Source organism: Brachypodium distachyon, chromosome 3 (assembly GCF_000005505.3).
Source record: "Brachypodium distachyon strain Bd21 chromosome 3, Brachypodium_distachyon_v3.0, whole genome shotgun sequence".
In the NCBI taxonomy this organism is placed as follows: Eukaryota; Viridiplantae; Streptophyta; class Magnoliopsida; order Poales; family Poaceae; genus Brachypodium; species Brachypodium distachyon.
The window spans coordinates 52,312,719-52,324,285 of NC_016133.3; the positions used below are offsets into that span (position 1 = coordinate 52,312,719).

General features: G+C 46.2%; 2 protein-coding genes across 2 annotated transcripts; both read right to left on the reverse strand.

Moving 5' to 3' along the window:
• Nucleotides 1-2,581: 2,581 nt before the first annotated feature.
• LOC112271549 lies at nucleotides 2,582-4,035 on the reverse strand. Its single transcript, XM_024460865.1, has 2 exons — nucleotides 3,580-4,035; nucleotides 2,582-2,916 (listed from the first exon to the last, which is right to left on the reverse strand). The coding sequence occupies exon 1, from the start codon at nucleotides 3,901-3,903 to the stop codon at nucleotides 3,616-3,618; it is 288 nt and encodes a 95-aa protein (XP_024316633.1). The 5' UTR covers nucleotides 3,904-4,035; the 3' UTR covers nucleotides 2,582-2,916; nucleotides 3,580-3,615.
• Nucleotides 4,036-4,800: 765 nt separating this feature from the next.
• Nucleotides 4,801-8,766, reverse strand: LOC100842139 (E3 ubiquitin-protein ligase At1g63170). The gene is made up of 5 exons (XM_003570038.4): nucleotides 8,129-8,766; nucleotides 7,051-7,170; nucleotides 6,818-6,950; nucleotides 5,871-6,035; nucleotides 4,801-5,325 (listed from the first exon to the last, which is right to left on the reverse strand). Exons 1-5 carry the CDS (start codon nucleotides 8,656-8,658, stop codon nucleotides 5,149-5,151), a joined length of 1,125 nt encoding a protein of 374 aa, XP_003570086.1. The 5' UTR covers nucleotides 8,659-8,766; the 3' UTR covers nucleotides 4,801-5,148.
• Between the last annotated feature and the right edge of the window lie 2,801 nt (nucleotides 8,767-11,567).

Below are 11,567 nucleotides of genomic sequence, written 5' to 3' on the forward strand. Positions count from 1 at the left end.
GCATTCCTGGGTTCAGAACCTCAGGGATTCCACGAAAAATCGTCTTTCACGCGGATGCAAAGGCAAAATCTATGCGTGGCCTTACCCGAAAAGAAGACGAAGAAACCTGGTTTTCCCCCCTCCTAAAGCGAGTATACTAGTAGTTACAAACAAATAACACTGGCGCAGCCAAAGGAGACAAAACAAAACATCCATCGCCATCGCCGTCGCCGTCGCCCGGTGTATGCATCAACCCCAAATCTTAGTGGACCGTGGGCCCTCCCGCGAGGCAGCTACCTTAGCTTACCCTCTGCCTGAATTCCACACCCAAATGATCACACTAAACAGCCTAAACGCATCTTAATGATGTTTAGACACACGCCAACGCAAAAGGTATAGAAGCGTACTGTAAAAGCATATCATGAATAGTCCGATTAATGAATGGACATTAGTTAATTCATTAGCTGGTAGAGCTGTACGGCGTGCAAGGTGACTCGAAGAGGTCAACACTGATGTGGACGTGGTTGTAGTAGGTCGCGCGCAGACTTTGCCAGCGGCTTCAATCTTCAGCAGTTCGGCTGTACAGCGTGGTTTCAATAATCTGCTTCTCCGGCTCCGGGTCCAGCTCCAGCCAGGCCCCATGCATGCATGCGGCTCAACTAATTTGTGCTCCTCCATGTGAATGTTTTCAGGTCTTGTCGATCTGAAGCCTAGGTGCAAATCTGGTCGTCGTTCATCTGCTCCGTTGACGATCTAATCCCATGACCTGGTGGCTAGCTAGATCATAGTACTGTGCGTGTTTTGGTCTAATAACAGAGACTCTTACGTACTGTGGATTAATTCCGGCCAGCTAGCTAGAACACAGTAGAAAGGACAGAGGAGTTGACAGGTTCAGCGAGTTTTAGGTTTTCTAGTACGTAGTAGCTGAAACTTCAGAGGAAGAAGATGCATGTGTGCTGCTCTCCTAGGTGTCGACCTAGGTTGACTTGGGGCAGATCTTTGAGATCGACGTGGACGAAGACAAATCAGCATTTCACTCACTGGGGCAGTGGGGCTGCTGGAGTGATGTCATGGCTGTCCTCTGGTGACTTGCCAAACATAAAGCCCGATGTTAAGGGTGCCACTGTGTGCTGACATGGACATGTATGGCACGCGGAAGCCGCCAAAAAGCGGCGCCCCCCCGCCCCCCCCCCCATCCAGGAATCCAAACGAACTGCGCCGTGTTCCTCTCCCCCGTGCTCCTCGCTCGATGCGCTGGCTAGCAAGCGTTAGTTATTGGCCGGCGGCGACACGCGCGTGTCTATGGCATGGGAGCTCGTTTGCAAATAACCCCCCGAGAAAACGGAGTAGCAGTGCGAAGTCCTGGCCGAAGCCCACGTGGCGCCTACGTGGCGTGTTTAAGCCCCGCCGAACCGTTTTTGGACTAAAGTGACACGGTAATCCAAGTTCATGGACTAAAGTGCGCGTTTTCCGAATTCATGTACTAAAGTGTTCATTTCTGCCGAATTCATGGACTAGTGGTGTATTTTACTCTTTGCAAGTATATGCCTGCAGATCTCTCATTACTTCCCCACTTGTGCAGCCACACGTACACGGTTCTTTTCAAAATCTAGCTGATCCACTGAAAGGCAAACAATTTATTTGTCCGCATCAAACAATTGCGGTGTTATATTAAGACGCAGTTGACTAGGCAGCATTTTTTTTTTCTATAATACACGTGCCAGGTGTATCGTTGATAAATTTAAAGAAGAAGTACCGCGATACGGTTACAAGCCGATCGGACGATTACAATTCGACTGTCCGTTATCCCTCCACTCTCTGGGTAATACAGCAAAAGAACTTCCTCTAAACAGCCCGGCTCTAGTCCAAGCTTTGCTTCGGTCGAAGGAGCTGCTGGACCACATCCACCCTGGCATGATGGAACACGATGCTATTTCTGTGCTTCCAGATCGACCAGGAAATGGACCAAAAGCCTTTGTTTCCAGCCCATCGTATCCAGCAGCTCTGGCCAACTATTTCGGCTATATCAGCCCGGCCCATTTCCTGCCTATATTTGTTAGTCCAATGCACCAACCTCTGCCCATTTCTCATAGCCTTTGTTTCCAGCCCATCGTATCCAGCCTGCTCCAGAAATTCGGTTATTTCTGATGCAGGCCACTTTCTCACGCCCAATTCAGCCTTTTGTTTGTTATAAACTGCGGCCTACTTTCTCACGTCCAATTCAGCCTTTTCTTTGTTAAATTAAACTTAGTCTATTCGGACTCCCTAGTAATTCTATCATTGTCCCCCTCAAAAAAAGAAGTAATTCTATCATTGTCCCTCGACGACAACAATACCCAAATGAGAATTTGGTTTGCAACACTCGTTGTGACTCGTGAGAAATCAAATGGGTAAAGACGCTCATCCATTTTAAATTAAATTATAGAGTCGGCAGAAATCTTTGTTAACATCATGAATTTTGGTTACATGCACTAAAATGGATGGCAACTTTTGTTGTGAAGGGAAACGAGAGGGAGGGGAGACGCCCAATTTCCAGCCACTGTGGAACAGTTTGGAAATTGATTAGCACCTTCCAACGACTAAATATATTGCACCGCACGCATAGCAACATCGATTCCCATATATTTCATTTTCATTTACAAATATATAATCCACATCGAGAGCAACATGCACGAGACACAAGATACGAATAGAAGATAGAACAGTCTAAGATAATGAAAATGAAATAACGCTCATCACCAACTCATCATGCCCCACCCTGAAAGGTACATGGACATGGACACGGACTGGTCCGAGCATTGTTGTATGAACCTAGAAAACATCACTTCCATGGCATGTGTACAAGAATACTGGAGCCCACAGGCGTGGGTAGGAGACTGATCATTTTCTATTCAGATGCGCTTAACTAGCTTGTTAACTTCCAATTCATGAGGCAACCTACAGGTCACGCAGAACAAAAGCAGGATAGAGATGTCAATACTTGGATGGGAAAATAAATACGTATACATCATAGAAAGTACACGTCACAGTATGATTTTCTTTTCCCGAAAAGGGGGAAACGTCACAATATGATACAGCTGGTACAATATATAATATAAACACCCATGCATTAATATGGGAATCAATCCTATCTAAGTGGAGTGCGCGTTTGGATCTCAGGCGAGAGCCGTAGCCGGGAGTGTCTATTTCTCAAACGTCTAAAAAGTAGTTATTTCTCAGTCGACAATCGTAAACCATCAAGTAAAGATTTTCTACTAATATAAGTAATAGTTATTTGTCCGTCGACTAAGAGAGATAGCAAAACCGTTCTTCATATGGTCTCCGTATACGAGTATATGATTAAAGTCTTCGGTTGATCGGGTGCACGCGCGCATGTGGTGGTGTAACTGCTCTTGCATCTCCCTTTGTGTACAATCTAACCAACCAACCTGCAAATTTCTACGGAGTATAGTACTTGTAGCTACATCGCGCATTACAAGGGTGCGGATGGTGTCTCAGGCGGCGTCGATCGGCGCGATCTGCACTCGTATGTACCGCCCGCCACGTACGTGCAAGGAAGGAAAGAAAGACCGTGGACATATATAATAGACGACGACCAACCTGCAGCCAGATTGCTATCTCCGCCGCGCGCCCGTGTCATTTGGCGTCGCGGGCTGCAGGCCGGTTGGAGGGTCCCCGGCGGTTGGACTCCACGGCGCTGTCAGGGAGCGGCCGGTCCAGCGGGAGCTGCCCGCGCCCACCGGCCGGCGGAGGCGGCGCCCCGCGGCGGCTGATCCTACGCGACGCCCGCCTTTCGTCGCTGACGCCGGCGCCGGCGCCCCCGAGCACCTCCTGGACGAAGGAGAGCTCCACGCCGTCGAGGAACGCCGCGTGCCTCTCCTCCGTCCAGCCCTCGCCGCGCGCCAGCACCCCCAGGTCCTCCATGCCCCGATCTACTTGTTGCCAGGCGCGCGGCTCCTCTCGACGAGTATCGCTGCGCCGAGGAAATATCTAGCCTAGCCACCTGCCACCCGAAGCTTTGTTACTACTGGAGTAGCGTTCCATTCTTTTGTATTTAATGGCCGTGTCAAGAGTGTATCATCAGCATGGCGAGGGGGCTGGACTGGCGGGGCCACGAGGAACGCGACGTGCCACGTCGCGTTGTGGCTTTCAGCGCAGGCCTTATCTGCAAAAGATATTTTCGTGCGCGAGAGTGAGCGTCTGCGGGCTGTGCAAGTTGTTTCTGGAGCAAAAGAGTCGCGCGCTTTTAGACGAAAGTTCCGCGCTTTTCCTGAATCCACTGCATAGCCTGCCGTGTCACCAAAGGTCGGAGGAAATATCTTGTAGTACGTTGTCGACTGTGGCGCCTCCTCCAGGAATAAAGGTGGCGCGCCTCCCAGCCCGCCGAGGAAGCTCGCCATATTCCACCCGATTCCTCCCGTCATCTCCTAGCACTAGCACCGCATATTTCAGGGTCATCTCGATGTGTTGTGCAGTTGTCTGGACAATTGTACGAAACCTGGAACTGTACACTTCTCATGAGAAATATCGAGCATTGCTAAGACTTGAAGTTATGAAGCTGATTTGCAGCCACAGATTGTCGAATCCACCAAGCTCCTGTTATGTCGATAGCTCTACTTATTCAGCAGAAGCTGTTGCAGAATACTAACCTGCGTCGTCCAGGCCACGAAGCAAGATGTGAAGAATTGTATGCTAGTACTATAGCATAATACAAAACATGCCATGCCATGCAACTGCACTCAGGAAACTGCACAGCTCCACATCAGAAATGATTTGCTAAGAAATACTAGTATTTCAATAACCAACAGACGCAAGTGAGCAGGTCAGAACTGAAAAATAAATAAATCTGAAACACAACTACACAAAGCAAGCAGGCAAAGTTGAGTTTTGGCTTAGTTCCACTATTGGGCATCTACAAGACCACGAAAGCAACAACGAGTTTAAACACATATACATCACAATTTGAGCAACATCAATACATAATTTACAACTATGAGCATATATAGACACGAAAACTAACATGAATTATATTTCTTTGTTATATTAGCAAGGACACATGAATGCACACTCATAAAGGTTTTATCTTGCGAAGAACCATCATCATGACACAAGTTACCAGGGTAGAGGAGAGCTCAATGATGGTGAATACGTGGATTCACACGTAAAGGTTTATACTTCTTCACTACCACTGCTGCTGCTGTTTTTTCGGACATTTAACTTGCACAGTGGGCAAGTCGCATTGATGTGAAGCCACTTATCGATGCAGGCACAGTGGAAATGATGGGCACAAGGGAGTTCACGCAGCTCTGCACCATCATCATATGCTGAAAGGCAAATGCAGCATTCCTGCACCAATGAAGTGGGTAACGAATTATTCAAAAATAAAGGTATTAAATGAGCTGATATAACGAAATCAACGAATGGCTGAACACATACTGAGATAGGAGCAACATGTACAAGTAGACACTATAAAGACTACAAACATGTTTGGTCAAAATGCAAATGTTGAGTAATAGTAAACCCACACTCAGCAGTTCATGTCAAATTTAGACTCTGTTATAGAGGCAGAAACCTTGTTCGCCTTCTCTAATTAAAATTTGTGTTTGAGCTGAGTTTGTAACTACATAGTTATGTACTTTACAGTTTAATCAGATGATTTGAGAACCTTACAACAGGGCAACATAGTTCCGCAGCTAAGCTGGCTGCAACCATGAAATTCTGATTACTAAACAGAGATAGATGCCAGGTTTCAATGTTTCATACAAGAAATAGATATATCAATATCGGGAATAATCAGTATAACAAAGTAGTTACCAAAAATTATTGATATAAGCAGGCAATGCTGTAGAAATAAATTTCAACGTTAACAAAGAGAAATCTAGAGGATTTACCGCATCTTCAGCTGCAAGTACTTTCTCAATAGGTTGGTTGGTGCCACATTCTATCATCATTCCACCAGAAGATCCAGTCATGCTGACAGATTGCTTTTCAGGCTCGTTTATCCTCCGAAATTTGTATCTCGGAATTTGGCGAATGTCATCTTCAGATGCTCCCTCCTAATATTCATCAGATTGTAACAGAATTTTTTATTCCTCAACTCAAATGAAAGTTATATTCTTTATTTATGCGTACACAGACTGTACAACATAATACACACCCAGAAATATTACGAAAAGCTAGGAAACCAAATACAGTATCAGTCTGCAATTTAAAACATCAATATATGTCCATAAAGACAGATATTGGGGAAGCACCCATATGTCAGTCACACTGAGCTGAGGCAGGTGCACAGTGGGCAACAGTTTGACAATACCAACAGAAATAATTTACTCCCTCCGATCCATATTAATTGTCGAAATATTACATGTATCAAGACGCTCTTTAGGCATAGATACATCCATATTTGGGCAAATTTGAGACAATTAGTATGGATCGGAGGGAGTAATATAGTATAATTAAACAATCTTCATAAGATATGGACCAGCACAACAACAGAAAACACTTGATATTTCAGTATTCCAATGCTGGCTGAGTAATGGGTAATTGCTCGCCTAAATCCGACCATAAATTTAGCTTAACCTTTTTAATCTGACTACTTGGCACAATGAAATGCTGGAGCACATTTATTTTCGTATATGGCCAGTAACAATTCACAAGGCTTAACCAGTTGAGTTTGTCAACATTTCTAGATTATCTGGTGACAGGTATCGAGTCTTATGAAAATCAACAGCATAAGAATACACAAGAGCTAGGAGATCCAGTGAAACTAGCATACATCTGCACCGGATACATTACCAAATAATAGACATTTATATAATACATATGTGAGAAGCCATACCTGATCGGAGACTGCATATAAAATTGCTATGATACAAGGGAGGCAGCAACAAACAGCAATACCAATGATGCAAGCCAAAGCAACACAAAAGACGACAAAGAAAACATCAAATGCCAGAAAGACGATGCAAAGCCTGCAAAGGAAATTGCAAGGAAATATGTTCATGGTGACAAACAAATAAAATAATGACCCATACAAAAAATTCCAATCATATCTTGACAAAGTATATGTACCAGTAGAGTTGAGGTGCATCACGGATAAGAACTTCTCCACCAGCAGATACCCAGTAAAATCCAATTATCCACCATATAAAGGAAAACATTGTATTGCCAGACTCCAGATGTTTCGCGATACTGCAACAGTTTATATAACAAACAAAAGATACAGTAAGGAAATAAAACATGGTGGGAAATTAACATAACAATAACTGCAAAAGTATACACAGGTTTCTTACTAATTTAAGGGCAGTAGGGCAAAACAGAAGCAACGATGGTGAAATGAATTCAGAAAATTTTGTAGTAGCTCTCATGTTTGGAAAACAATTTCCTCATAGCTAGATAAAACCGGCATAACTAAATTAGCACGGATTACCAAAACTCCAAAAGCAACTAGGTGGAAGATGACTGATATTAAGAAGATTGCCAAAACTGATGCAACACAAGAAACAGCGGAGAAATCTAATCTAATGAGCTTCGAAGACAAGGTACTTGCTCAACTTCTCTCATTACTGTTCCCATTCTAACACTCACTCTAGATAACTTGAAAGCTACTCGCTAGTAGTAATTGAGAGACCACTTCAACTGTCAGTTTCAGAAAATAGCATACAAATCAATACTACCTTTGTTCCTAAATATAAGAAGTCCTAGCTTTGTCCTAAGTCAAACTTCTTCGAGTTTGACCAGATTTCGTAGAAAAGCTACCAACATTTGCAACTCTAAATTAGTTTTATTAAGTCTTCACAATATAAAGCTAGGACTTCTTACATTTAGGAACAGAGGTAGTATTGATCCAACACTTACATTGAGTTGTATGTCCAGTAGAAGCCAAACAGTTCATTCTACATCTATTGAGACTCATATATATAGTTCTCCCTGTTCTGTTCCACTCAGATGAAATTACAACCACACAGAATAATTCAAGCAAGGAACACTAGGACAGGGACTATTCATGAACTGCGGTGCAAATTTACAGGGAACAACGAAACCTACGGCATCAGTCACTTACTCTGACTAAGATACTAAAATTACCCAAATTAAAGGATGAGAATAGTATTCGTACAAATCACTCTCAACATCATGTCATGTATATTACCTGACACAGTCGCCAATGCGGCCATGGGTAACGTTTTCGCCGGCATCTTCGTCGGTGGACGAGGACGATCCATCAGAACCCCTCTCCTCGTCGGCGGCCATAGAGGGTCCGCCACGCTGGCCGTGGCGCACGCGATACTCGATGGCAACGCAGACCATGTGCAGGACGCACTGAACGGCATACCCGGCGATCCAAACACGGAGCGGCACAGACGGGCTCTCGTCGCTGCTGAGCACGAGCACGACAGCGGCGACGAGGATGAAGGCGAGGTTCCAGAGGAGGTCGAGCGCCACCACCGGGCGGGAGTAGGCCCAGTCGGCCTGCCGCTCCTCCAGCTGCTCCGCGGCGGTCTCCCGCACAAGCAGGGATGGCTCCCGCATCGCCCGCCGACCGCCCTGCCGCAGCAGCCGCGCTGTCCCACGGAGCGATGGCCGGCGCAGCACGCCACGACGCCTAGCACGGCCGCCGAGAAGCGGCGCCGAGTCAAGGAGGGCGTCGCCGCGGGGGCTGGGGGATTGTGGGGTCGCCATCGCGGGAACCCTAGCGAGATCGGGAGGAAGGTGTGTGCTTCTTTCTGACCTTCTCCCCTGTGGAGATGGGGGAAGACTCAGAAAAAGGTCTTGGCTAGGAGCTACAGCGAAGTAGTGTACGCAAAATTGCAATCGGACTTTTAAATTCGATTCTTACAGCGAGAGAATACGTGGGCTGTTTTTAGAGGACCAAACGTAGGCATATTTTTAGTGGGAGAAGGCCCAAGTAAAGACATCATACTGCTGTGAACGGATGAAATCAAAATTGTTAAATTAGATTTATTTATTCATTTTGTTTTAGAGTTATAGACCACCTTTTACTAAGTTTTTACTTAAAACATATCTAAACATCTTGTAAAAAAACGAAGCGAGTAATATATGTTAGTCGTAGTATTGAAGCAAGTTAAACTTAAGTCTCTCCGTTAAAGTAAGCACAAATGTAAATTTCACAGAACTGCACTTTTCAGTGATAGCGTTTCAGCGGGCCACAATTGTCATTAATAGTCATTTTGATGACACAACGTTTGGATGTCAGTATTCAAGCTAGAAATTCGGAATTGGCATTAGACCGGTCCAATTCCACTGTTTGGATGACCAAGGAATTGAGAGGACGTATTGGAGTCCAATACCACACGGAATCATGGGCAACTAAAAGGGCTTGTCTCCAATTCGGAGGGGTAGCCCTTCGTATCTATATAACCTATAAAGTTGATCCCCACTAAGTAAAATTAATGTTTGCAAATTTGTCATGCAAGGTGTCCACATCATGATCCACATTATGGTTATTCAAAGATTACACATCACCATCCACATGTTGTACACTAGGAATCTAATTTGGTGGTCCATTCGAATTTAATATTTTGATACCTAAGATTTTTCATCTTCATGTTGCATACAATATTTCACCAAACACACATATTTTCATGATATGTATGTCAACTTTTCTAAGATCTGCAAATATTCAGGTTGATGAAACTTCACTTTTCGGTTTCTTTGAGATTGTTAATGTTTATGCACATCAAAATTACACCTATTGTTTTGTTGCATAGGTGTTATGAATGATAAAATCGTTTTGTCCTACGATATTCATATTTATTTTACATAAAATCATATTATTATCATTTATTTATAAAATCATATTCATATAGAATTTTCCGGGAATCCCCTAGTTGGATGGAAACGAGTCCCCGACCCCGAAGGCTCTCTGCCCATTACGCTGCCATGAGCGAGGCCATTGACCGGCACCACCGTCGGGGTTGGCGACCTTCGCATGCGAACCTTGGTAGGCTCCCCGCCACTGACCGGCACCATTGATGAAGCTTCTCCAACGACCACCATGGGAGCCACACTGCTTCCCACCGACGCCATGGGAGTCTTCTTCTCCAGGCGGCCCTTTCCTGAGGCAGAGGAGGAGGAAGAAAATTGAAGGCCGATGTAGATGGAGAGCCATTGCCCTCGTCTCCTTCATCTCCGGTTGGTGTGCCTGGTCCCTTTTCCCTTGGCCTAACCCCATCACCCATGTCTGCACGAGCTCCTCCTCTCGTCCCATCCCCCGGCGACGCCCCTCCTCCCTGCGCGCGGATCTTCGGCGCGGCCCCTCCGCCCCCACGCAGATCTCCGACATCTCCCTTTCCATGCACGCCATGCTCCGACGCCGCCTTTCCCCCTGTGCGCTGTGTTCCAGCGCCGCCCCTACCCTCCACGCCGTGCTCCGGCGTCGCCCCTCCCTCCTGCACGCAGAGCTCCAGTGGCCCCTCCCGAGCAGTGGTCGGTGGACGTAACAGCGGAGAAGAAGATGCCGATTCAATTGGAGAATTAAACATCCAAACAGAAATTTGGAATTGACCATTTTCCTGATTCCAACTATCAATGTTTTGCTCAACCAAACAACGGAATTTGTATTATATCTCAATTCAATTCATAGGCTTATTTGGTATTGAGTCCAATTCAATTCCAAGCCTCCCAATATCAACATCCAAACGAAGTGTAGGCATTTTGATGGTATGTCTGACAGGATCCAAACATGGCATCTGACAGGTGGGTCCCACCTGTCAGAAATACCAAACGGTCTAATCTATACGATTCCAGTGAGCACGGCCCGTGACAACCTCGATTGCCCAGCCCTAGCCAAGACCTGCAAATGCTCAAGCGGTCAAGCACTGCCAGCGTTAATAGCCTGCCTGTATTCTGTCGATCACCGGGTATATGCAACATGGCAGATCCTATTTAGTACTGTAGTATTCTGTGATAGCCGCGCGCCCGCCATTTGGCGTCGCGGGCTGCAGGTCGGGAGGAGTTGGAGGATCCCCGACGATTGGAGTCGACGGTGCTGTCAGGGAGGGGGCGGTCCAGCGGGAGCTGCCCGCGTGCACGGCGGGTGGAGGTGGTGCCTTTCGTCGCTGACGCCGACGGCGCCCACGAGCACCTCTTGGACGGAGAGCTCGATGCCGTCAAGGAACGTACGCCGTGTGCCGCTCCTCTGTCCAGCCCTCGCCGCGCGCCGGCCGCTAGCACCCCCAGACATGCCCAGATCGTCAATGTCCGATACACGCCCAGAAAGCAACGTGCGGCTCCTCTCGTTGCTCTCGACGAGTATCGCGCCCAGCTGAGAAAATATCTAACCACCCGAAGCTTAATTTGTTATCACCGTTACATTGTTTTGCAGTAGAAGCACTAATTCAACAATCAACAGCCATGTCAAAGTATATCAGCATGTCAATATGGCGAGATGTGGGCGGCGAGGCGAGCCACATTTTATTCCTCGAGAGGGGTGACAAACGCGACAGACACGGTACAACATAACTACTTCTCCCGACCTTTGATGGTACGAAAGGCGATCCGATGAATTTTCAGGAAGAAGCGTTTAATTTTCATCCGAAAGTGCGGGGCACTTTTGCTCCAAAAAACAC